Consider the following 27688-nt stretch of genomic DNA (forward strand, 5'->3'; position numbering starts at 1 on the left):
TCAATGAATATTATACAAACAAACATCTGCTTTATAAATGAAGTAGCAGCAACATGGACTTCTAGGAGGTTGAGTCTCTGCAGGATTTATTTGAAAGATTATGATGTGGCAAATACACTGTGATTTTACATAATTTAGTTTTGAGAGTAGCTTATGGTAACTACAAACATTACTGAAAATGCCTGCTCCCAGTCATTACTTTTCTGGTATAAGCGTGAGTTCGCCAGGTAAATGAAGGAATGGATATTCAAAGTGCGGTTCTACTCAGAAAATTGGCAACATTCTATGTCTTGGCAAATCCCACATAAAATCTGCTCAGTTTACAGATGGAAAAGACAGCTTTTTCTAATTGCCAGGACAATAAGCTGAGCTTGAAATATTAACATTAACAAAATATATATATATATATATATATATATTTAAGGACAGAACATCAAGGACATCATTATACAATGTTCTCATGATTCTGTACATTTTTGTTTTCTGAATGTAACGTCTATTAATTCAATGCATTCATAAAACTAATGCATGTACATAAGCAACTACAAAGTCAGGGTTTCAAGGGATTCTGTTAGTGTTACTGCTAATGCCACAGCTTTGCTTCTTTAATAGGAATAAAGAGGAAGAAACTCAAGCCACTGAGCAGAGTATGCATTGGGCAAGTCTGTTCTGTAAAGTGGTGCTGCTTCTAGTCACTTTTTTGGTTCATCACTGTACTTAAACTGTTTTAATACCAATTTACCTCAATATTAATAAATGTGGAAGAACAATTAGAATTGAACCACTGAACAGCTGTATCAGTTTGAAATGCTGCCACATATTTCTTCATGTCAAAAGATTCACATTCTGTTTATTGCACAATTTGAAAGTTCAGGTAACGTGCATAAAAACCTTCTTAGTGTTTGCACTGTGACTTGCGAAACATACATTTAAAAGGACCTTAATACAATTTACAAAATCTTTTTAAACAATTTTATATTCTTAAGATAAAAGCATCCTGAGAATGTTACAAAGTTCATTTTACAAGCCCTTCATTTCTACTATGCTTTATTTATCCCCTCAACCCTAATCTGGCAAGTTTTTTAATATCTTGATGCTATATTTCACAAAATATCTTTTAGCAAAAAAGTACACCATTTGCGTTCAAGTAACCCAGCCTTGCATGTAATTTACAACTTAAATGTTTATCAAGCTTTCTCAAGTTTTGAAATAGGTCAGGAAAAGCAACTCAAAATACCCACAGAAACAGTTTTTAGCTAAAAAAAATTTAAAGGCTTTGTGCATTAATATTTTGGTCAAACATTTAAGTTATACAGTTTAATATTTTGGCAAAAAAAAAAATCTATCCTCTTCAATATATTTTTCTTTCATTTTATACCAGATGTAAATATACAGTACAAAGCAGCAGTATTAAAGTTCTTTGCTGTTAAGCTTTTTTTTTTTTTTTTTTTTTCCTTTGTTAAAGTACTTAGGCAAAGCAGACAAACAAGAACATAAGTGCTGGAAATCAATTGAGTATCTTTGGGCTAAATAAGGTCTTACCAGAAAAAATGTAAAAATAAATTAGTTTTTTCCTCTACAGACGTGTAAATAAATACTCTTTAAAGAAATTCTAATGTCATATCCTAAAGCAACATCTTCCTGTATTTCGTGATCAAGACTAAAGCTTCACACAATCTTGACAATTTTAATAGGAAGATATCCATTTAATATTTACATATTTTTGTAAAGGGAGTGTTCAGGGTTAAAAATATACCTCTTTTTAAAAGATAAGTCTGCCATCCTGATGGCAGTGATTCAAGCTATAGAACAGAAGACAAGTTACAGAATATCCTTCAGTTTCTTATACCCTAGATCAGAGAAAAGAGTTCAGGTGAATTGCAGAGGTAAACAGCCTGGATTCCAGGAACGGAGAGAGACAGTGGCTCATTCTATGAACATCTGCTTGGCCAGTTTCTGATACAGTAGGAGTATCTACCGAAATAGGCTTTGCTATTTTTCTAGACAGAGCTATACATTTTTATCTGTGGCTGACTGAAGTTTAGAGGAGAGAGCGGATGCCACAGTGAAAAAGTAACGTTATCTAAGGTTTTCATCTGGACCTGGTTTCAGAGAAAGGCCAGGTGAATATAAGCAGAGGCCATGCCCAGATGGTACACTCCAGGTGGGAGTATAACTACCAAAACAGGAAGAGTAAATCACTTCAGCCACACCTTAAGAATATCGTATATATATATAATTCAGTGTCATGTATAGCTTATTTTAGGCAACAATCAGAATCTGAAGGACCTCGTTAAGCTTTAAGGCATCAGTGCATCAGGGACTAAAAGATCCAGGTAATAAATATGAAAACAACAACAACAACAACGCAGCAGTATTTTTGTGGCATGAGCTATCACGGTCTATTTGCTTCATTGACTAGTACGGGAAAAGTATTTTTGGGGTGATGGTGGGGGAATGTTACACACTCTATTGAGAAAACTATTAGATCATAAACTTCACATCATTTTTTAACACTTCATTTAAAGGGCTGAATCTATCAGGCAAGATTCTCATCTTTACTGTTCCGTCGGCACCACAGGAGAATATGTGATTTGCTGGTCCTGCCTCAATTTGCATGACCCCTGTCCCAATGTTTCTGAAGAGGGACTGTCGAGCATGCTCATTGATGAAAGTGTGAAGAAGATTAAAGGTAGACAGACTCCACACCTGAAAAAAGCATCAAAACATCATCAATCTCAAATGTAAGGGTAATTGCTATGATCTTAAAACTAATCAGTCATGGAAAAATCGGATTGGACTACATATTGCATTTGTCTTTCTGACACCAATTGTAAAAAAATAAAGACATATAGCAAACAATAGTGACAGAGCTATAGAATACTAATAGAAATATTTCTTTATGAATAACTGCAAGGAGGACTGCAAGATAAGACTAAAATTTTGTAATCAATTAGTAAACACGAGGGTCAGAGTTGAAGACAAATGCAGAACGTAGGACATATCTGATCATTCCACACCTATGTAAGGTTTTCACAAATTTTAAAAAATGAATTTGAATTTATACATCAGCAACAGCAACCCTTCTCCCCCCTCCTCATTAAAAAAAAAAAAAAAAAAAAAAAACACCTTTATGTTGCCTTCAGCAGATCCTGTGACAAAATACTCTTCCGTAGGATCAACGGCAATTGCTTTGACTGGAGAATCATGACTCTGGAGTAACTGTTGCTGCTGTTTTTGGCGAAGATCAATGATACAAGTAAAGCCTTTTCTGCCTCCAGATATTAGTAGCTGATGTTTTGGAGCATATGCTAGCACAGTTGCTCCACTATCATGACAAATAAAAGCTGAAAGCCAAAGCAAATGAATTTAAATAAAATACACTGTACTAAGTTTAATTTTCCATCAACCTCTCTAATGGTTTAGGACAGTAACAGTGATTTTGAAACTGTAATGGAACTGGCCATAACCAGTCCGTTTAATACAATACAGTATATATTAAAACCTAGCTTCACATCAGACATCCTGAAGTTGTTGTATTCCCAAACTAAGCAATTACACTCTGCATGAAAATGATAAAAAAACACACAAACAAAACCCACAATGCTCCTTGCTGTCCCTCTGTAATCAGACAGATTCTTCTCACTTCTCATATATGCCTTTCACAATAATTCAATTAAGAAGGCTTCGCAGCTCATCTCTGCCCAGCCTTACTCTAAGTTGTAGATATTGAAATGTACTCTTCTCATTACAGTGAAACATTAGTAAGAAAAATAATGAAACCCAGTTAAATATAGTTATTTCATCTCTCAAAACAGTCTAATCAAAACAGATGCATGACAGTGATCACCACACTGTCACCATCGAGCCTACTCATGACAGTAGACTAATTTTTCTAAAGCATTTTTTCACTACTCTATGTAGGTATCTACACATGCACACATATGCTAAAAGCATTAAAACAATCCACCATTTGGCATAGTACCTAAAATAAAAAGGATATAAAATTGGATAACCTTTGAAATCAGATGCATTGTATGTTTTACAAACATAATAGTATCTTTAAAAGTTCTTCTCTAAAACTTAGTATACTAAGATCTTGATTTGCACATCTGCTTGCTAAACCTTTTCACTAGGGGGGAGGGGGGAAGGTCAATGAAGATTTTCTAGAAAATTTGGTATATCTATTTACAACCATAATTCCAGAGATTTATTTCCATAATCAGGACTTCCCTGAGGGTTGGATTTTCACAAAGGCAATGAAATTTATTCATTCATGAAAAGCATATCTGCTCATACACTTTACATACTACATAGCAACAGCTAATGCATCGGGACATGTCTGATGTTATCTTTGCAATACCATTATTTAGTCTAATACTTAAATGATAAAATAAATTAGAGAGGGCCCTCTCTAATTTATCAGCATGGACACTGCCACAAGAACACAGAATTGAAGGGTGTGTATGTATATTCATGTAAAGATAGCAACTGTAATTTAAAACTGTGGTTTTTATAGTTGTATAGCTATTGCCTTCTCAATACTCTAGTCACTATAAGCAGGAGTTGCTCAAAACATTAAAAAAAACCCCGAGAAATTAAAGACTTCTAGCTTTCAGAGGCTGCGCTCGTGATGCAAAGATACTAGGGATGCAAAGGAAGAAGCTCACGTCCGTGAAACTGATCGTTTATATATACCACTTATCAAGAATCTATTTTTAATATAGATTCCTGATGATGTACCCACATAGGACAGTGCAAGATGTTTTGCTACTAAGTTCAAGTTACTTCCCACAATAACACTTCCATAAAGATAGACACACTCACATTTAATATGATCAAATATTTTGCTGGATGTATTTTACTTACCATGCACCAAGCTATTTGTAGGTGAAACCAAAGTATCCCAAAGACAAATATTTCTATAGAAAAAAATAATGTTGTAATTCAGCAAGAAGTGTTCTAAGAGGTATTCTGAACACTTGAAATAAGTCATCTGAATTATTTTAAAAAGTTATTCCATACACAAAAACATTGAAAACAGACTTTTAAAAGTTAATACCTTTGAGCTGACTCCCAATTACTCTCATTTATTTCCCTTGTCTATGTGTCTATTTTTAAAGAATTTCTGACTTTCCCTAGTAAGAAACCTTCCATTGCTTAAATCCCAAATAAGAAACCATTAGTCCCTGGATTTGACAGAATCAGTTATACATTCACTGGAAGAACATGCCTGCTACTCAGTCATTCTTCTATTGGTTACACTCATAAAGGGTTCATGTTAAGATACAGTCTTTTGTGGCTGATATCACCTGCATGCTAGTATCGTTTTTGCTATTTCTTAATCAAAACTTACTTTAAAAGCTAAAGGTTAATAGAAATGCTATTGACAACCTCTGAAATCTGTTTAAAAACAAGCAAACAAAACACACACACACCCCTAAGAAGGGCTTACATCAAGCACGAATGGAGGATTTGTGCTCCCTTACAGAATCATCTTTAGTAGCTATGTGGAATTTAGATGTAAATTCATCCCCTCCCTGGAGAAAAAAGAGATCAGAAGTACGCACCTTGCTCTCAAACTCCTTAAGGAGGATCATTTAACCTCCCCCCCCCCCCCCAAAAAAAAAAAAAAAGGACACTTCATTTTCTCTTTATCACAGCAGCAATTAACAAATTCTTACTTGTTGTCTGTAGACAATCCTGCTGTGGCTATCAAAGATGATGAACTGATGAAAACAAAGTCGTTGGCTGTTTTGTTATGACACTGCCAGGTCTGAAAAATTGCAGTTCAGAAATTACTTATTAAATAAAGCAGATTTTGTGTTAGCATAAAAGCTTAAGCCTCCTCAAGGAGGTCAGCTGCTTCAAAAACACTTATAAAGAATACAGCATATAATGGTATGTGAATATCTTCTGATACTCTTAATTTTTCACTGAAGTAGACTTTCCAATTCCGTTTCATTGAAATCATCTCAAAGAACATTTATGTTATTTCAGATGTAACACTGCATCTCCAAATTAAGAAATATGATTAGCATTTGAGAACTTGTCTGTCAGATGGATCACATAACAAAATATCAGTAAACTTCAATCAATACAAGTTATTAGCACAGTCCTAGCTCACCCCTAACTACTCTAAAGGGGCCAGAAAAAAAAACACAACACAAATTTATGGAAGCCAGTTTAAGTTTCAGCTCACCAAATACGGTTTCGGTGAGGTTCCAGTAAGCGGACAACACTTCCAATTTGTTTGATATAAACTGATATATCCATCAGCATCAACAATTCCAAACTGAAATAAGAAATGTAAGTTGTAAGTATGTATGTATGTATGTATGTGTTCTATTGCATACTTAAAACCATATGCTTTCCATTTACTTCATACATTAAGAGCAACTATATTATCAACCATTTAGTCCACTAAAAATAAATTCCTTTGTCCCAGGAATCTTTACAACTGCTGTTTTTCAAGGCAACTTGTCAATCTAATTTGGTACATACACTGATACTGTACTAACACATAAGGAGATCTCTAGTGTACACCGCCACTTTGGAAACAGTGGCATGCCTTCTGATAATTTGTAAGACTTCAGAAATTTTTAGTCTTTCCATTATGTTTTGGGGGAGGAAACTACCAAAACAGCAGTTTACACAAGAGCTGGAACAAAGCGTTTATACAATTGTTATAGCACAGCAATATTTAAAATGGTAGCTGTGTCCATATATGTCTACAGAGACCTCAATAATACATAAAGATTCCAAGAAATTTTGCTCCAAGAAATTCTAGTTCATCCTTCAAATAGTGTGTGTATATATATATACACACACACACACACACACATAGAGAACGTGAACATTGACAGTACATATGAAGGATGACCTATTATTTTTCATTTTATTTACAGAAATAATATATAACATACTATATAGATATATCATACACAAATTTTAACATTTTAAATGTGCAGCAGAAAAGCAGGGCCTTGAGAATTATGCTGTCTTTCCATGTCTGAGAACACAGAAGTTATCTTCTACAATCAGAGAAACTAGTTCAGGTTTGAAGAATCAGATGTTTCTGCTAACCTACAATTTTTTTTTTTGTTGAGTACAAAAAGAGGGTAAGTGGAGAAGCGTTCTGTCAGTTACCTTATTTCCTTGGTAATTGAATCTCATTCGAGTTACCCTTGAATTGCCACCAGAACGAAAACATGTGATTTGCTGTGCATGACCCCATTCAAACATTCTTACACTACCATCTTGAGCACCTGTCAGATCTGCAACAGAAAAATATTTAAATAACTTTTCACAGATGTCCTAGCAGCTGAACAGGAAGGTTTCTTTCAAAATTTAAAGAAATGTCACAGCAACACACAAAATCCTCAAAATAGTCAGCACTATAACAACTGCATAGTACCTGCCATACCATAGGAGCACTGGGTACCACTGAAACTTAACACACCTACTACTCAAACCTTATTGAACTTTACTGGGAACAACATTTCTTGTTAATCACAGGAACTGTATTTAGATGGCCCTGAAACACGAGGCTACTTACTTGGAGACACTGAAGCACCTTTTACCCCCTACCTAGGGGGTAGGTTTAAAAATCACCGTTTCCAAAGGTCGTTCTACATCCCCAGAGGTTTGGGGGTTTTTGTTTGTTTGTTCGTTTTAGGAAATCATTCTCCTTTTTAAGTATAGGGCTTAAGTGATTTTTAAAACATGTGACAGATTGCTGTGCTAGTACCAGTTTGCAGCATATTAAGAAACAGGGCCAATAAGCAAGTATATAATCTTTGGATAACTTTGTTTTTAATAAAGTGAACTTACAATATGGTAATGTTGGATGAGAAGCCATTCTTCTGACATTATTAATAGCTTTCTTGAGCATCTGTTCGATATGCAAAATAAAAAAATAGTTAAATACTACCACTGAAGAAAATGTCTCCTACCACTAATTATTTTAGTTCAGTAGGTAACTGTTTCCTTGAGAAATTCCTATTGAAAGCAAGTATTGCTTTTAGAAATTCAGATAGAAGTTAGTCTCTCCCAAGACTAGCTAGTGTAGATGTTAATGCTTATGCAGCTTTTACGCCCAGGTAAATATTAACTTTTGGCTTCAGAGATTTATGGATCCAAATATGAACACTCCTTAGACTGCAGTCTTACCTCTTTTCTTGCCAATTCCTTTCTGATTCCATTAAATTTATTGGAATATTCCTGAACATTGTAAGACAAGCAAGAGAGGAAGAAGCAGAAGCATGTAAAGAAAGAGGTAAACAAACTTTAACAGAAATAAAAAAAATAGGAGGGACTACATTAAATGATTTTCAAGACTAGTTAGTTTATTGTCACTGACTGAAAAATAACTGTGATTATTTGTGGCCATCCAAAACAAGCAACATAGCTAGCAATAGGTAAACCAAAGATTTTTCAAGAGCATTTATTAACGGCAAAAATACAGATCCAATAGATTCTCAACAGCACTTTTAGTCTTATATTCCAAACTTTCCTTTGAGCAAGATACATTACCAAAACCCTATTTTTCCCATGCAGATTTAACTGATCAATTCCCTACTAGGAAGAAAGAGCTCAACAGATAACTGGAGACATCAAACAATTAAGATAAACCCCATCAAATTAAGTGGAAAGTCCAGCCTGTAATACTACCCCAATGGGAAGGACAATGTGGGGAATTTTCATTAGGGAAACGTCTCCATTTTTAACTTGCATGCCCCTCCCTTGGTTTCTTTCTGCTAATATATTCCAAAGTTAAGTCTTCATTCTTTTCTGTCAGTTCTCCCCAAAAAGCTTCTGTCTGTTTTGAGGACTGCCTTTCCTCAGAGAATTGCTGGATTCAGTTTGCTCCTGCATGAATAATCTACTTGAACATTCATGAGAGAAGAGGGTATAAGCTTATATTTGGACCAGGTGTTGTATTTTTAAATGAACACTTCCAAAAAAAGCTTGTTGTCACAGCATTCATTTCCAACATAGTAGGTTCTCACCTACTCTTCATCACTGGTAAGTTGACACTGACCCGTCTTCCTCAACTGCTGTAATTCTCTACGGTATTCTGCCACTACTTGACCAAAAAAACAGCATATAGCCACTCAAACATTTTAAGCTTGCCATTCTCCCTTGGCCTCCAATGACATTAATGTGCCACCTGACATGAAGTATTAAATTACAAACTGTTGCGTATTCCATACTGCGAAATCTGATCCAAAGAGTTGAAAAAGCAATGTTCTCTAGCAATCCCAACTTGCCAATCAAGGAAGATAAATAGCGCTAATAAATTCTTCTCCTGCTAAAATTCATTGCTTTCTGGATTAGGATTAGTGTGGAGTAATTGCATTCCTCCTGATCAGATTTTGGAAACAGATTTAGACCTTTCAGCTCTCAGATTTGTTGTTCAAGGGAAAGCTGTATGCCTCTTAGATAACTAATTTTATTTCAAAACGTTTTACTGAAGATCGAACGATAGATGAAAATAAGAACTCCAATATCTGTTTTTTACCTCACATCTGTAAAACACTTTAAATGACAAGGACAAACCCTGAAGGGGTTTGGTAAAATATTGGAAAACAAAAACAACATATACATTTTAAGACATTAGGACACGACAGTGGAGAACAACATACCTCAACCAATAGCACGTACACCAGTCAGTAAACAGTTGCAATACTTTGGTCTCTAACATGTAAGCTCGTCTATGCCCAAGTGACAGAAAAACTCAGAAGTTATTCATGCTCGTTATCTTTCTTCACCAAAATAAAAGGGGTGCGCTAAGCTTTATAGCTAATAGCGTCTATCCAGGAGTCAGTGAACACCTGCTTGCTTCATTCAACAGATAAACACGCACCATCTTCTCCTAAGCTGTCCTGGATGATGTTTTAGAAAAAGGGAAAATAAAAGCTTAAGGAGGTATGTCTTTGAAACACGTGTTAACACAAATCTTTGGTGCACTCTCTCTGATTCAGAAGCCAAACACCATTATCAAATGCAAATAACGTAATGGACACTTGATTCTGCTAGTCCTCAGCTTCCCACTAACTTTAGCAGATGGCTAAAGTTAGCCATCTGGGCTAACTGGGGAGTTGGCTGCTCTGGGCCTAGCATACTTAAGACTGAAAAAAAGAGCTTAAAATTTGACCAGCAGTTATGAAACTGTGGCGAGTAACAAAAAACTCAGAGCTAACGAAATGAAGTTAACTGCCTTAGCATTATAGAAGAGTCCACTATTTTTGAAATACTCTGCCCTGTTGATGGGGTGAAGCAAAAACAGGACCAAAACGCCAGTAAGAGTACCGAACTGCAGGCTATATATCTATTAAATGGGCTCCGAATTACGGAAACGATGGGAACAAGGATCACAAGCAGTATGGGAAGGAACAACGTAATAAATAGTAGCAACACAAAGTCTTCTGATGGAGGTGGTTTTCCTCCAGATTTGAGCCCTGCCACAGTAACTCCAGCTTCTCTCAACATTCCCTGCATCTTCCTTCTTTTACCTGCATCTCCATTCAGTACCTTCGCCTCTCCTCCCTAAGCAACAGTTAGTGCATGCTGTGGTTGGTTCTCTACTCCCCTATCGGAGTCTAACACAAGGCCAACCAAAATATAGGTTTAAGACAAGGTGCAGATGTACTCAGCACAAGGTGAGTACAGGCGATAAGGTGCTTTGTGCGACCATTCCAGTCCAGTTAAAGGTGGCTCCAAGCAAGCATCTCCCAGCTGACTAATCTACAGACCTGCATTAGTGAAGGGCAGAGCATCTACCTTGCATGGAAACTAATGTAAGTATGTCAATGGCCAGATTAGAACCATTATTCAACCTGAATTAAATCTGTGCAAATAGCTTTTTGCTGAGGTCCAAGCTTTATTCCAGATTCAGTCTCTTTCTAAAAATAAGAGCTACCATTGTACAGGTGTCACCGCTGCTACCAGAAGAATCACTCCAGTCTTGCAGACAAAGTCATACTTTACTAGGTGTCCTTCACTAATTTATTTCAGAAAGGCAAGACAGTGACATTGATTATCTCCTCTAGAACATGCGCCTCAGAAGTGCACAAATAATACTATTAAGTAAAGTTATGGAGACACTGCACAGCACTTCAAAAGAAACAAGAAAGAGCCAACACTAACCTTGGGGATAAAAAACCCACTGTCCTACATCCGTGTGACATGCAGTTCCAACCACATGTGATATTTGCAGCTGGTACTGTTTCTGCAATATCAGCTTCCTCGTTTTCTCATGACTCCAAAAATTCCCATTTCCCAGAGTTTAATTCATTTCACTTGAAGGCTTCTTTGTCCAGCCAATGAAATTTGCTTTAGGATTTCATTCACTATCACTTCTACAACACAGGATCATACTAGTGTACAGTGCAATAAAATGGCACTTTGTAGTAGAGTAAAAGTTGATATTTACTTTTAAATAAAAAGTGGAATAGCCTGGAACTCAGAATGAAGCTTGAGATTCTGCTTTAACTAAAAGCAACCTCAATATTTTACACAAACATTTCTACCCAGTCCTCATACATCCTCAGTTTATGCTGTTCAAGTACAGCATTTGGCTTCAGCTCATTAAAAAACAATTTAAACTGTAACCTCCTACCTAAGCCTTGATTTTTTTTATTCTATTTTTTAATGACTTATCTTAAGTATTTAAACCCATGGATCAGATCATTAAAAAAAGTCCAGCTCTTGTCTTGATTATACACATAGGCTGCATTTATTCACAGGCTAAATGTAAAATATAAGTGGCAACACTGAAGAGAAAGTAGAGATACAGATAGAGTAGAGAAAGCTAGTCTTTGGCAAGTTACTTACCACAGATGCACCCCGGCCAGTTTGTGTACTACCAAGCCAAGGCATATTAATAGGTGTGCCAGGATTACTGTGAGTATAAGGAGTAGTTCCCTGAACATTTACCAGATCATCACGAGCATGTATAACTAAGAAATCATCAGCCCTATAAATGAAACAACATTACAAGTTAGATTGCAAGGAACAATATTAAGCACTGTGCTTTCTTACACTATGCATTTATGAAGAGTCAAGCTGCATTACTGGAAACATAGAAAGTATACCCTTTATTTTCTACTTCCATGTCATCATCAACCCAGGTATAGATTTGGGTAGCTAAAATCGCAGAAACATCTAATTCTTGAATGTCATGACTTGATGCAATGGCAATGCAGTTTCGATTTGCCTGAAAAAGTAACACAAACAAGAACAGTTACAAAAGGAATACTCAAAACGGTGCTTTTGGACTTGCTCTGGTTTTGGCAAAATTGTTCACAAAAACATACAGTTAATCAGTTTGCAAATACAAACGTTTTTGCCTAATCTATATATTTAGGCTAAACTTGATGTTTCCTTTTAAAAAGTTTGTTTCTATCTGGGATAGCAACATAAACAATTTGTATTTTAAATCTTCCCTCCCAAGCAGCTCTAGTTTCTCCATACTTGTCTCAGAGAACCAAGAGGTTACTACCCAGCATACTATACTACATTGCTTGCAACCACCTCCGCTCTTCTCATCCACTTCTTAATGCTTAAATGGTTAGACAAGAGAAGACCACTATTTCCCTGTTGTCTTGGATGGAGAAGGAAGGGGTGTGGGGGGGTGGGGGGAACCACACACACACACTACTCTATATAAGCTTTAAGAAAAAAAAAAAAAAAAAAGTAGAGAGGCTCCCTCTCCCTCCCTTCCATCTATTGCACAATAATTAAAAAAATAGAACAGAACTGTGTGTCTTTAATAGGATAAATATGAAGTGCTTTAGAGAAAGAAACACTAAGAATTCAAGCTATCTCAGGACAGGTGGCAAAGGATATACCCATTCACAGTGAAATTGCCACTTGTTTAACAGGAGAAAGTTAACACAATTAAGTTACCCTACCTCTTTATACTCACTTTATTGACTGCAAAAGCAGTAATGATGTCAGACTCTTTATGAATTATTCTTGCCTTTCCTCCTGGGTATCCCAGATCTGTTTCTATCTGTATTTAAGAAGTAAAGCATATTATAAATGTAACAAGTTTCTACGCAACATTTCCCCCCCCCCCCCCCCCCCCCGGGAAATAGAGAGAACAGATACAACCATATTATTTCTCTCAATTTGAGGTATAAGAAATATGACAAATACGACCTGCAATTATCACGATAAAGGTTTCACATGTAATAATCTTGCTTCCCAGTGTCATGTTGAGATTACCTGAGAATACAGAAGACTTAATTTGTCCTAAGTCCCACTTACTGTGTCTGTTCTCATAGTTTTTCAGGAATACTGAAAACCAGTGAGGCTACACATAAAGTTGGGGGTGTTGATTAAAAAAAAAAAAAAAAAGTCTTGATCTATGCTTAGAAAAAAAAAAAAGTTTTGCTAAGTCTCTTCAAGTTGTTACCAAAACTTAATTTCACCACTAAAACTGATGAAATAGTCCAGAAGAAAGAACAGATAAGACCCTGAACAGGAAAATAAATTTGAGCTTTTTCCAATTCATCCACTCTTCACAATTGCATAAGTCTGCTAGGCTGCCCTGCACATTCCAGTATCACAAAACAATTAGCAGGTATTTTAAAAATTAACTTTTCACTATCGATTTTTGTTTTGTTACCCAATCTAATGTAGTATTTGACTTGTTTACCTTTTCTTATTTTAGAAAATAGAAAATTTTATTTTCAAAATGAATCCAGCCATACATCAGCACATTATTAAATTCTAAGCTGCATCTCCTAGCAGCACTGCAGTACTCCTATTCAAAATTAAAGAGCTCAGGATTTCAAGTATTAAATTGACAGACTAGAGGAACTGTTGTAGATACAGAACAATTTTACAGTAAGAAGAGACCCTGCAAAACATAAAAGGCGATGTGAAAATTCAAATCACACAAATGTAAAATTTTGTACTTCCTCTAAAACACAAAGCATTATTCTAGAACTACCGTTTTCCAGCCTCTCCAACTCGATTTCTTCATTCTCTAGTCCTCAAAAGATTTACCTAAGGGTATTTTATTTGAACAACAGTAAGACAGTGCTGTCCAAAAAGCTGCTCACTGGCAAAATATATACAAATTGCAAACAATCTTTCAAGGTTTGGAAAAAGGCTGTAGCTGTTACATACAACAGAATGGAATACTCCTTTTTCAGGCCAAAACCAGAATTTACAAAACACGTGTTGATACCCTAGTAATCTTATGTCCTAGCTAAAACCGCATAAAACTGCGGTGACAATCAGGTACAGAAAGTGATCTCTGATAATGCGGCGAATAAACCCTCAAGAAATAACGATTATTTTTTTTGCAGTCACTAATACTGTTCCATCATATATATGTGAACACAAAGTGGTTAATTATGTATTCTATTCTATTTCCAGAATAGAAAAATTTTAAAGACGTTGTACAGGCGAATTCATTGCCATGTCAAAACTAAGGCTCATTAAAGGTTTTAAATAGCAAACTAGTGCGATGCTAACAAGCAGCACTTTGACTTTAGACTATGATTATCCATCTTCACCGGGGGAGGGAGGGGGAGTGGGAAGAGATTTCTAGTCATTATACACACGTCAGAGCTCCTGTGCACCCCTTCCCATAATACTACTGCATTTTCCAGGCCACTTGGGCAAATCTCAGCCTGCACTCTGTGGCTGGAATAGCTATGGACTCTGATAATACTTACTGTGCTTACCTGGTTGTTTAGTCCAGCTTTCTAGAACATATTTAGTTTCAGATAGGCTCTCTATCAAGAGCAGTCTAACTCTTAAATGCTTGCAAGACTAAAGGTTTCAGTTTTTGTGATGCTGCCAAAAATTTTTAAGAGTTAATGCAAAGTCTAAACAATTTGAGCATAACTACTGTGTACCTTATTGACGATGGGCTCCTCCATCATAGGATTTTTCATGGCTTCATTGTGGTCCTCTAACGACTTCACCAAGAAAAGAACAACCACAGAACAACAAGAACAAAAAAAGATAAGACATAACATACAAGGAAATCCTTAACTACTTGTTATTTATCCCAATACAGAACAATTAAAACAGTAAGTTGGCATACACATGCACGTCACATACATATTTTGTTGTGTAGCAACAGTAATTCCCAAATTCCAAACTCTCTGTTGAGTGCAGAACACACTAATTTACATATTTTGTACTGTCAGATCTCTTGGAAAATAAGTGATCTCCACTGACATATTATCAGTAACAGCTGTAACCAAAATAAAGCTAACAAACCTATACTGTACAAGGCTGCTAGTGATCCTACTTAGAAACATAAAATATTTGAAAAATTCCAAAACACCTCTCCATATAGCATAGCAGCATGGCTGCATTAACATAAGACTATCAGAAATAGGGCATCTTCAAAGGATAAGGCAAAACGAACAGCTTCCTCTCAACTGCAACCTGCAGTGAACACAGGTAGCTTCAACACCCAACCAAGCTAGTAGTCTAGCTGTGCCGGGACAGAGATGAGCTCATGCAGAGCTCCTTGCTGCCATGGCTTTACTAGTGATGAATACTCCTTTCTCCTACATGCTTAGTGTGTTCTGATCTGATCCTCTCTCCTCCATTTCTGCTGCGAGGTATTTTTTCTATGATACAAGTCATTCATTTGAATCATTGCCGCACTTACTGACCTGAAGCATACAGCCTAGAAATAATACAGCAACGGAGCAAAAATTAAACAGTAATCAAATCCTTCAGTAAGTTTTGGCATGCTGAGGTTAGATGATTAAAAACTGTAGAGTTTTAGGCTGAAGAATTAAAATGAAAAATAAGAACAATTACAGGAGGAAGCTGGAAGTTTAGGGACATTCTACATTTAAAGGCATTCTGTACATTGTACAGAATTAGGTATAAGTATAGCCAAGTTCAAAGTTTAGGTTATCGCCCTACCTTTCATCTAAAGATGAAATTTTTAGAAACCACTAATCCAAAGGAAAATTCTTTTGAATACTCTCAATCTTGCTAATGTGCTGTTCTGAGACTGTAAAGGTCACAACTGGACAAGCGTGGGATGTGGAAAGATAAGAAACAACTATGTGCAATTTTGCTGTGTTACACCGTGACGTGGTCAAACAACCCTGTACAAGTAGACCTGATCAACAAGACTGCTCAGTTTAAGGCTTGAAAGCAGCTTGATTGATCAGAGGACAAGTGGCAGAACTATGGGACAGAATTCCAGGGAACAGGAAAAGATACTGCACACTAATAAATCAGTCCAGGAGTAGCGGTTAAACAAAACAAACAAAAAATCCGAGCAGCTATAGAGGGGAAAAACAACAACATGCAGACCTAAACTTCAAAACATTTAACTGAGTCTGTGACCTGGAATATATCTAAAGGAGGCTACTGTTCCTGTAACTGTTGCATAACCATTTTCTTTTTAAAATTGAAATATAACATGATAGAAACCAGCGGGTAAACCTGGGATGGAGAGAATAAATACGGCAAAGATCAACTCAGATTTTTACAATTTTGACCAATTACGTTACAAATATTTTGATCTTTGAAATTCTAAGGTTTGCCATTCTTCTGAGGTAACTTCTATAATGATGTTAAGAAAGCTAAGTTTTTCAGGCGATCTACAATTCAGACACTGGTTATTTCAGTTTTCAGTGAAATAATGGGACAGAGATTTTCAATGAAAAATACTGTAGATACAGACACAGTCATAGACAAATTTATTATTCATTCATGCGCTAGAAAGGAAAAAAAAAAAAAAAACACACCCCAAAGGGGCAGGTTTCTTAAATAAAAGCTCACAGATTAAGTTGCAATAGTTCATATACTATACCAACCTCATTTAGGCATCGCTTCTTTGTAAAAATATTTCTGATAAAGGTTTCCTGGACTTCCTCCTGTTTAACCAAGTACTGCCAAAGTCGCTTCACAGATAGCGCAACATGACTGTTAGATCTACAGATCAGAGTTAAAATGAATATTTATATCATGCTTATACTTATAAGAGACTGCAATAATTTATATACTAACCAAACTAAGTCAGAAGAAATGCTAAGGCTGAACTATAGCTCTCTAAGCACTGGACAACATCTATCCACAAATATTCTAGCACCAGCTTCCCGGCAGACCTACAGATGAGAGGGGGAGCAAAGGGAAGGAAGAAAAGAATATCTTTATATCCTACCTTGAGACAGCTCAGAAAAAACTTCTTTCAGAGATTATTACACAAAAATAAGATTAGGCTACACATTATTTGTCTACCTTCAAAATAGATCATTTACATTCATCACTGATAAAAGCTCCTAATACAAGGACAATTAATGACAAGCACTTCCTATTAAGGAACAGATCATCAGCTGTGCAACATCTCTGAAACCACCATGACAAGCTAGAACACTGCAGAATCAGTTCAGAAATGACAGTAGCCTTTTTTTGGTGTGGTTTATTTTAATAAAGAGTAATATATAGGCAACAAATCTAAGTTGCTCCTCTAACGAAATCTAACAATAGCTCCTCAAAGCAGGCCCCAAAGCATCAAACCCTAAATCACCTGAAAAAATTGTAAAAATAATGCCATGCAGCAGATGCACGCCTCATAAAACCTAGACCACACCACAAATGTTAGGCTTTCCCTTTTTTATCCACTCAAGTTACGGGGCAGGGAGGAACGTGCGATAAGCCTAAGGTATTTTGCAACAAAAAGTTGGACTTTCCTGTTGGTTCTGCAACTATAGATGACAGCAAGATTAAAAAAACAGAAGTCTAAGAAAGTGACAATTGAAAGTTGAGCATACTTCTCTGACTGGAATATGCAGTTTTACGGATTCACAACTACACAACTACACAATCATAACAAATGGAAGACATTTCCCCCCCTCCCCCCTCGATTTTAGGAAAGGGTATCGATAAGAATCTAATTTTATTCCCTCCTAAGGGGGAACAATTATTTAATTCATTATTACTCATCCTTAACGACTATCTTTCCCAAGGCAAGCTTGGTTTTTGGGTTTTTTTTGCCAACCATAGTCATTCTTTACAGACACTCACAATCAGTTGGCTATGTTAAGCTTCAATTAAAAAAAAAAAATTAAGAACAAAGTTAGAAAATATTACCATTTTTCTTGGTCTTGCTTTGGACCAGATATGCGTGAATTCTGATGCGTATCCACAATTTACGAATGGGATTATTATAGCAAATCTAGAAAGTGGCATACGTAGTTATCAAAGTTCTGGTCTATTACCTGCACTGACAACATAATACGCAGGATATATAATAAAATACACTATAGTCAGTGTTGGCAGAAATCACACACACTCACCTGAAGGGAGTGTTTGCAGGCTCGAGTAAAGTTTTATGGCGAAGTAGCGCAGGACCAGCAGCTAACGCATCCTCAGAAGCATGAACTGAAATATAATGTTGAGGTGGACCTCCATATAGCTCAAGACGTCGCAGAAGGACCTGTTCCCAGCGCTGTAGTGTTTTCAGAACTGCATGGCATATTGGGGAACTAACTGGAAGCTCTAAAAAGACAAGCAAACAATTGAAAAACCCCTGCTTCTCCATTACAATCATCATGCAGATGATTCCACTGCTGAAGGCTGGATGGTACTTCCAACATCCCCGAATTTAAGCTTCATTCAAACCTCAACTTAATACTTGCAAGTATTAAGAGATGAACTGCTTTATGCTGCCGGAACTAGTTACAGGAGCAGCATTCTCCAAGGCTGACTGAAAACAACCACAGAATAGGAACGATGTACTTTGAACAACAGTGTTGTTGTATAGTTGTTGTTGTTGTTGTTGTTGTTGTATAGTGCTCACTGAGAAATACATATTGTAAGCATTCTCGCATGCCTAAGAGACCTAAGGATAAACTAAGCGCACAAATAAAGTACTCGAGAACAAAGAGACTTCTGCTGTGACAACGGTATTTTGGATCCATTATCTGCTAACTGCTAGGCATTCCTTCACACCCAGTCTTTTAAACCACTCATCACATTAGCCCATCAACAGAATGATCAGAACAAATTAATCCCAAACCAGAGAAAAAGTTAGAATGTTTAAATTAAAAATAAAGCTAGAGCATTTTTATTACTCAACACATGACTGATTTTTAAACGTGGTTATTAAATACGAAAAGACAACTCTGCTGCTTATTACCTGAAAGATCATGTCCAGCCAAAGGGTAGAAAGTCTTCAAATTGTGAAGTACCAGCTGAACCATTGCCAGTCGCATCAGTGACCAACTAACAAGAAAGCACTGTGTCATTTACTAATAAGAAAATAAGTTTCTCATGTATTCACAATTAGGATTTTTTTTTTTTTAAATCTTAAATCCTCATGTTGTAAACTGTTCAGGACTATGAGCAGTATTTTTAGACTTTGGAAGACATTTTGAATGCAAGAGTCACTATATCACGTATCAGCAAAACAAGTAAAATATGAACTATAAATTACTAACCAAAAAGTCTAATGCACTTCTATGAAATGTCAAGTTAACTGCTGCATTATATCAAAACGAAATGGCCACAAATGCAAGTCCAACCACTGCAGAACACCTTGAATTCCAAGTCAGTTACCTGTATGAATTTGAATTAGAATGCTCTTGATTATGTGAATTTGACAGAAACACTTCTCCATCAATATCATCATCTTCATCACTTTCCTGACTCTCTTCTGAATCATATTCCACTCTACTTTGTGATGGAAGAAAAGGCTAAAAAAAGGACAATATTCCATGAGTATCTTCTATCCAATACTTACCAATATTTAGTGTTTTACATAAAAAATAAGTATATCATCTAACTCAATTTAGTAATATTTTGAGTTTGTACCTCATTAAAAGGTAAGTGTTCATGGACACAGCATACTTCAATAGCTTAACTGTTTTCTGAATTGCTCAAAATTCTAATGTCAAAAATGAAAGTTGTAACATTTTTCTAAGTCTTATTTTGCTTTACTTTCCCTTCAGACTTCATGTCTCTGTCTCCTTCTCCTGGTCCCTGAAAGGCTCAGGGAACTGAGGAACAAGAAAATCCTATCCCTTGACTGCAGAGCTCAGTATTTACAACAAGGGCACTATCACTGTCCCACTGTTTTATTCACTATTTGTGCTTTTTTTTTTTGTCCTTGCTCCTAAAACACTGCCTACTTTTTTTTTTTTTTTGGTTGATATGGCTGATATGTCAGTATACCATATAGAAATGTGTCATTTAACTAGAAATAATGACATAGCTTTCTGGAGAGGAAAACATACATTTTCATATCTATACAAAATTCAGGACTGTATCTGTGCATCTTTCTTACTCATATTTGTAGTCTTAAGAAAAGGTGCTCTTAACACAGCAAGCCTTCTGCAGGAGTAGTACTTCACACATCACATTTGCAAGATCTGCCACTGCAGACTTCGCACAGAACAATGTAACTTGATTTCTAGTTAAGCATACAAGTTTATTTCACCCATCCCCATTCGACACTGATGATCAAAAGCTTCTCCCATTTCCTTTTTCATCTAAACAGCTGATCCGTTGTTGCCTGCATATTTGTACTCTTTAGCTGCAAAAAGGCAACTTTTTACATTGTTCATATCGTTATCTGAAATCAAATCGATTTCATAATACAGTTTTAAATAAAGTTGTTTCAAATACAGCAGCTACAGCCAATATTTTAGAAACCGTTGAAATATGAGTAATGACAAAAGTTAGCTTTTATCACACATCTTAATTTAAATACCTAGCATAAAGACTAAGTAGAAAAAAAATTACTATTCCAGAAGTGATAAAAAGGTGCTCCAAATGTTATAATAGCAAAAAATTACCTTTGCAATGAAATAATCCCAAATACTAAGCTCAGGAGGAATAAATTTTTCTCTGTAAGACGAAGATTCCTGGTCTACCAATGGCAATGAAGGTGACTGAGAATTCTCTTTTGAAGAGGTTTTTGATGAAAGTCTGAAACGCTTTTGCTGTTTCTCTCCATCATCTACAGAGGAAGAAACCAACAGTACAATATATTGCTTTGCGTTGCCAGCCCCCCTGCCCCCTTGCTTTTTTTTTTTTTTTTTTTTTAAATAAAGAGATTCATGAGAGAAATTAAGTGTCTTCCTCATCACAAGTTCTTCCTCCTTACATTCTCAGAATTTTAGCTTAACATTTCTATATGAAACAAATGTAAAGAAAATTAATCCTCAGATATGCAAAACTAACAACTAGAACTCAAAAAGGGGACAACCCCAGAAAATATAATATATAGCAGTAGCATATGCACATAACTCCATTAAAAGCTTTCTTCTTGCAACATGGATGACATATCACAATTTAAATAACAATATCACAAAGAACTAGATTACTTAAATAAACCCTACCGAATGTTCATCTAAGCTGTTTTTTTAGGATAAGTCAACAGTCTTATCTTTCAAAATATGTAGTGCAAGTATTTAAGCTTACCATTCCTACTGCAAGTTTCTGCAAATGAAGATTTCCACCTGTTCTATAGTTGACCTGCTTCCAGAGGACCCCTTAACAGTTCGATCCTGATAAATCCACTTGTCCTAACAAAACTTCTCCAGCAAACATGAAAGGCCCCATTTTCACCATTACAATTAAAGATATGTCTTATCAAACTGAGAACTGCTATGACTAGTTTATTTGCAGTAACACCCTAGTTCCAAGGAGCTGAGGGTTCCCTCCTCCCTTAAGAGAGCCACTTTTTCCTACTGAATAAAGGCAAAGAGATTTCTTCCAACGCCATTCTCCAGGATGAGAGCACAAGGAAACTGTTTATCCAGACTATCAGAAAAATCTTAATGCAGTTGTTCTACAGCTACATGAACAAACAAGCTTTGTTTTGGAGCCTCTATTTTCCCTCTATCATTAGGGAAAAATAACGGCTTACTTCAGAGAGTAAGGAGGGGCTCACATAACCTTATCTGACGACCTGAAGTCATTCCTGCTCTTGCTGGCTGAACTCTACTCGAATAAAGTCTTTTTACCAGTAGAGAGGGAATGATGTGGATTGCCACTGTCCTCGAGCAAAAAAGCAGTGCTCTGATTTTCCACAACACTTCAGTGGTGGAAAGGAAGAGGGAGAAAGGGAACCTGTTCCGAGATGTAACATAACAAGACGACCTTCGTCCTTCTTCAATTACAGGAAGAACAAACAAACACACACACACCCTTGCATCCATTTCTTAATTGACAGTGAAATTGGCTCTTTATTTTCAAAGTCATAGATAGATATAATACATGAAGACTAATTACTATAGTGAAACAATTAAACGCAATCAAGGCTTAGATAAAACAAAGAAAGCTGAATTGTTAAGGTGAAAAAGAAGTCCTTCTAAACAGTCTCTATAAGAAAAAAATCCAAAATTTTCACCACCTATTTAATTGAGCACTGAACATTTAACTTTTTTCCTTAAGCACTTCAAAATCGTCACTTTAAGGCTATGCAACTAAGGTTCGAAAATTAGAATATCATCCAGAAGAACTATGAAACAAACCTGGACCGTGTTTTTCTTTTTGTAGTACAAAAAAGAGCTGGGGAGGAAGAGTCTAGGAAATCTTTCCATATAACAGTCGTTTCTTGTTCAAATAAGTGGCTTTTTCATTTTGTATACAGTAATAAGCAAACCAGGTGGCAAGTCGCAAAAGATCTCGTCTACATGCCTCTGCTAAGTAAAGGAGAGTGTGGGCTGCCTTACAGTTTAAATTTAACTGATGTAATAAAATAGCAGTAATAAATAGGCTCCAAGACAAGCAACCTGCAAGCTAAAAAAACGTAAGAACAGATAGAGCTGAGCCAGATTGGCTTTCAAGGATGAACACGAAGATCACAAACGCAAACGGCTGCTTTGTGTTCTAACCTTATTCCTTTCTGTTACCAAATGCCCACAAAAGCTTCCACTGAAGCTGCTGAAATTACTTTCTCCCGTTAATAATGCTGAGGATTACCAAAAGAGAGGCAGCAACCCTGTGTATGAGTGGAGGGAACTACTGCAAGTACTTCCTAGTTGTATTTTTTGTTTGCATGTCTTATCCGCAAGAGGTTTTTTAGTCTTGACAGATGCTTGAAAAACTATTTCCTTCTAAACTCTTCTGGGAACTCCAGTCACTTGAAAACAGAAGATCTAACACTCCGGACAAAAGAAAAAACAGAGCCAGTTTAAGAAGTTACACGCTACACTTACAACTTACATGCTCATAGCAGAAATGTCTCCCTGAGCCAACTGTGAACCCTGAGAAAAGCAGGATTTAAATCATTGTGGGCTTTTTTTTTTGTTTTGGTTTCAATAAGTTTGTCTTTTTATGCCTCACTGGCACATAAGAATGCTTTTATTATCATAATTTTTTTTTTTTTTTTTAAAAAGGGGCACGATTTATTCCACAAATTCAGTGGTTGATTTTTTTGCATATTAATTTCCTGAACATAAAATTGTCTAAGAATTTTCAAAAACATTTTTGACCACAATTGGACCATTATAACTACAAACAGCTGAACTACAAAATAATTTCTGTAGAATGTAATAAAAGCTGGAGACATTATTTCATCTTGCGCCACCATCTAGAAATTACGATATCGGGATAGCCTGTTATGCTACTATACTGTAACATAGACTTTTCCCCCGCCATTAGGGAATATTATTTGGAATTCACTTACCTGTATTAAAAGCTGCAAATATAATAGCTGTAGCACAATGTTTTCTCCTTTTATTATTTAAAGTTCATCAGCTAACAAAGAGCATGCACATGCATTACTCTGTATGGAATTTTAGCAACTGCTTTAAAAAAAAAAAACTCACTAGGCAGAAAAATAAGGAGCATGATTGCAGGTTGCAGACTGATAAGGTTGCATGATGCAGAAATAAGCAAGAATAGGTTTGCAAGTTGCTTTTCAGAGCAGAATTCAAAAACCAATGCCGTGCTTTGAAACCCTACTCTTCACGTTCTTTTTCAACTTTCATATTTTTAAGCATGTTACAGGCTAGGCATTGATAGATAACTCCATATTTAAGACAAATCAAAGTACAACTACCTAGACCTAGAGCGGTTTTGAAATACATATTACTGGTGCCTTCTTTGCATTCTAAAAATCTTTAAATAAATTTGCAAATTCATAAAAAAAACTAACACTGTCATTTAGGATTTCAGATAGATTTTTTCGCTTTCAAATTAATTTTCATGTATTTCTACTTAAAACTACTTCACCTATTTTGCATCCAAAGCATTCTCTTTAGTCTCATTAATTTCACATTTTTCTTTTAAGTATAGTATTATTTTCCAAGGAAAAAATGGAGTATTTCAGAAAAGAAAAATGCTTCCATTTCTACCAAGATCTAACACATGCAATGATGTTCCAAAGACAGGTTCGTTCACCTCACCTCCTTTCTGCCTCCCCAGGCAGACCAAAAAGACAGTTCTCTTTCAATTTCCCACAAAGTTAAAAAGCAAGTCAAAGCTACTGTGTCTTACTGAAGACGACGTGCATGCATTAAACTGACAACAGCCCAAAGAAACGCAAAATGCGAGCTTTCAGTTAAGAAATGTAAAATTATCAAGTCCTCCACTTACAAAATCATCATTCCAGACTGCAGCAGCAATAGAGAGCAGCCTTGCGGAAGCCCAAAACAAAGTGGAATATCAGAGATGTGACAGAGAACTAGAGACCAAGTCACATCTTGAATCACTGTAGTAAGCGCAAAGCCCTTTATAGATTGTTGCAATCCTTTCAGAAGCTATGAAGGGCAACGTGAACAGCCATCAAGTGAAAGCCTACACTGCTGGACTTTTTCAACTTTGCAGGCATACAAACTCTGAAAATCTCACCATATTTTGTTTATTTATGGACAACAGCCCTGATCTACATGGCTTCAGTCATCTGGCCAAAGTACCCAAATTTAATGAATAAGCACACTTGACAGTAGCAACCTGATGATATTCCATAGGATTACATTAGTCAAACTATACAAGACTACCACCTCCTTTGTTATATTTACCTACAATTTAATGAGCACTGATTCACTGAAAAACTGAAAGCAAGTGTACACTGAACACTCAGATGTTTTTGAAGATACGATATACATTGTGTGCATTCCAACACACTGTGAATGGAAACTTCTGAAAAAATTAAGAGATAAGCACAACAAAATACTTGGTGATGTATACAGACTTTCTTGACCTTTCCTGTTCTGAAAGATCTAAGGTTTCTTCTACCAAAATAACTCCTTCACTCACAGTGCAGACACTTTGAATCAAACATCCAATCTGTTTTTATGGTTGACTTAACCAAGAAAAAGACACAGTAATAGGGAGAAGACTTCCTTCAATATAGAATAGGAAGGCCAGCCAAGTAATGAAGATTGCTCAATGCTCCAAAGTGCCATAAGAAGTCCAGCCTAACACTGAAGCCTGTAATTCTGAGCTGGAATTTAAGGTGAGTAATCTCAGATGCATGTCAAAATTCCAACTACTAATCATATCATAGGGAATTCTGCATTTAAAAGGAGCAGTCTGACATGGCTATTTGTAGTTCCTTCCACAAGCTGAAAGGCTTTAGAACTTGGGGAATCTGTCCTTTTATCTATTCCGAGATTAAGCCATTCCTGAAGAAAAAGTTTAAGTGAGGACGCTTTTTACTATTGCTGGTGAAACTGATTATCAGTATCTGGTCTGAAATAGCAAGCTTCTACTTTGACAAGGGTTAGAAGCACGACAAACGCAGGTTGTTTTTTGTTTCTCTTTTTTCCTTTTAAATAGTGAAACTTGACGAAATTTTCCTCACAGCAGCACATCAAGCAGAGAAGTGCGAGTTTTGAGGTTCTGTTTCTTCTTTATACTTCCTTAAATAAACCTCGACCAACCAAACAATGATTTCATCTTTTGCTTAGGCACTCTGCTACGCTAAGGCAGACATTCATAAAATCTGTAATAGTAACATGTTCTGTTGAAAGTCATGAGTAAGTTTGTGGAAAACTAGGGAAAGCTACAAATCAATCCAGAAGATCCAAGGAAAAACATACAAGCATAAGACTGACAGCAGGTCTGCATGGTCTGTGGACAAGTTTTATCAGTACATCCAAATTATTAAGGCTTTTCCTTCTCAAAACCTCTGGCATGTTAGGCAAAAGTCAGCACAATAAGAGATGGAGTTCATCATTTTTCCCTACAGAACTACACCTCTAGCACTAATTAAGAATAAAAATGATATTAAAACTTTTTTAATTGTTTGAGAAGTTAGGACATCGGGGAGAAAATGCAGGACAGGGATACCTGCTTGAAACACCCGTCAAATTGTTTCACCCAAACTAACACCCTCTGCTCCCCAGGTCAAGATGTGGGTTCACTTCCCAGCTTTCACTATACACAGATGGAGGATAAAAGAATAACGTAAGCTTGCCTAGGCTTTCAATAGGATTCAAAGTATTCAATGCAAACGGTGCTATGCATACCGGAAGCAGAACATTTCTCATCATCGTTCCTTACTTTGTATAGACGACTAGTACACCGGACGTTCTTTAAAGACATGTTATATATCTGAAATCCAAAATGACTACTCAAAGTACATAATGCATACTGCAAAACACTCAGTTTTTTGAAATACGTTTTGCAGGTCATTTATTCTTGCAGCATGGAATAATTGAGTATATGAAATGAAACTATGGATTTCTAACTGTTAAAGTAAAATTCAAACTCATCCTTAAGAAACATCTCTCTGTAGACTTAAGTTACACGTTTTTCCTCAGGCTGTTCTGAAGAGAAACTATATGGGAAATAGACAAGATCTTCCAAAAATCATGACCAACAATAGGGTTATTTTTCAGAAGCTAATTTCCTCTTTGAAAATACAGTATGTCCACAAACTTAAGAGATTAATAAGAACACAAATTCTCATGTTAACCCACAGTTTGTCATAACTATTTACTGCAACTGCAAAAACAAGAAACGTGGCTGAGAAGTTTAACACATGCACCTCTGATGCAGCTCTGACACTATGTTTTGTCTCATCTTTACTATGAGACAAACAAGAAAACAACAGTTTTTCATACAAATTAACTACTAATAGAGGTCAAAATTTACAAGACCATCAAGACCTACTTTTTAGTTCCTGTTTTCCTGGGGTTTTTTTGTCTACAAATAAAAATTGAAAAACAAGGATCATATTTAATTACAAGAAATTCAAATTATGTATCAGGAAGTTGATTGTTCAAGTTACCCAAAGCAGGGGGCAGAGGGAAACGACACAATCCAAATGTTAACTTTGCTGGCCAGCAGCGTATATAACCCTGTATCTCTTAAAATAAGTTCAAAATTTACAGAGCTCAACATCCACATTCAGGCTAAGCTGCTAAAAAAAAAAATCACCTAAACATCAAAGGGGATATCCAATGTAGTGACAGGTTGTTTCTTGGAGGATCATGCTTTTTTGGAAGCTGCATTGCTTTATAAAAACTCAGGCCAAAGTCTTATTTATGAACAAAGAACTGAGCTTTAAGGGTAAGTCCTTCCAGTGGCTGCAGGTCTATTCTACCAAGTGCTATTAGTGCTTAGGAAGGATATCACTAGTGCTCTGGGTCATCTGGCTGAGGAGCAGACAATTTTCCGTGATGCTACTGATGAAACTTGAACTTTAAGGAAGTTCTTCTAATGACTCAGATGACTGGAAAAAAAAATCCACCTAGTGCAATACTGAACACATACCTTACTGCCACAA

The 27688-nt window shown here is 36.2% G+C and overlaps 1 protein-coding gene across 5 annotated transcripts in view; it reads right to left on the reverse strand.

Annotated features, from left to right (window-relative positions):
- Window positions 1-2456: 2456 nt before the first annotated feature.
- LOC138064057 (dmX-like protein 1) overlaps window positions 2457-27688 on the reverse strand; it is a 76545-nt gene continuing 51313 nt past the window's right edge. For 3 of the 5 annotated variants that reach the window (XM_068924839.1, XM_068924837.1, XM_068924840.1), the window contains 17 exons: window positions 20799-20962; window positions 19561-19697; window positions 19142-19227; window positions 18300-18501; window positions 16818-16935; window positions 14880-14942; window positions 12932-13018; window positions 12099-12220; window positions 11839-11980; window positions 8173-8223; window positions 7834-7894; window positions 7150-7277; window positions 6203-6295; window positions 5685-5776; window positions 4870-4922; window positions 3130-3347; window positions 2457-2709 (listed from right to left, as the gene is read on the reverse strand). In XM_068924839.1, coding sequence (XP_068780940.1) covers window positions 2485-2709; window positions 3130-3347; window positions 4870-4922; window positions 5685-5776; window positions 6203-6295; window positions 7150-7277; window positions 7834-7894; window positions 8173-8223; window positions 11839-11980; window positions 12099-12220; window positions 12932-13018; window positions 14880-14942; window positions 16818-16935; window positions 18300-18501; window positions 19142-19227; window positions 19561-19697; window positions 20799-20962 — 2042 coding nt within the window. In that variant the 3' untranslated portion in view covers window positions 2457-2484. The remainder of the gene's footprint in view (window positions 2710-3129; window positions 3348-4869; window positions 4923-5684; window positions 5777-6202; window positions 6296-7149; window positions 7278-7833; window positions 7895-8172; window positions 8224-11838; window positions 11981-12098; window positions 12221-12931; window positions 13019-14879; window positions 14943-16817; window positions 16936-18299; window positions 18502-19141; window positions 19228-19560; window positions 19698-20798; window positions 20963-27688) is intronic. The other 2 variants (XM_068924841.1, XM_068924838.1) reach the window with 1 other exon arrangement.

Source organism: Struthio camelus, chromosome W (genome assembly GCF_040807025.1).
Source record: "Struthio camelus isolate bStrCam1 chromosome W, bStrCam1.hap1, whole genome shotgun sequence".
Taxonomy (NCBI): Eukaryota; Metazoa; Chordata; class Aves; order Struthioniformes; family Struthionidae; genus Struthio; species Struthio camelus.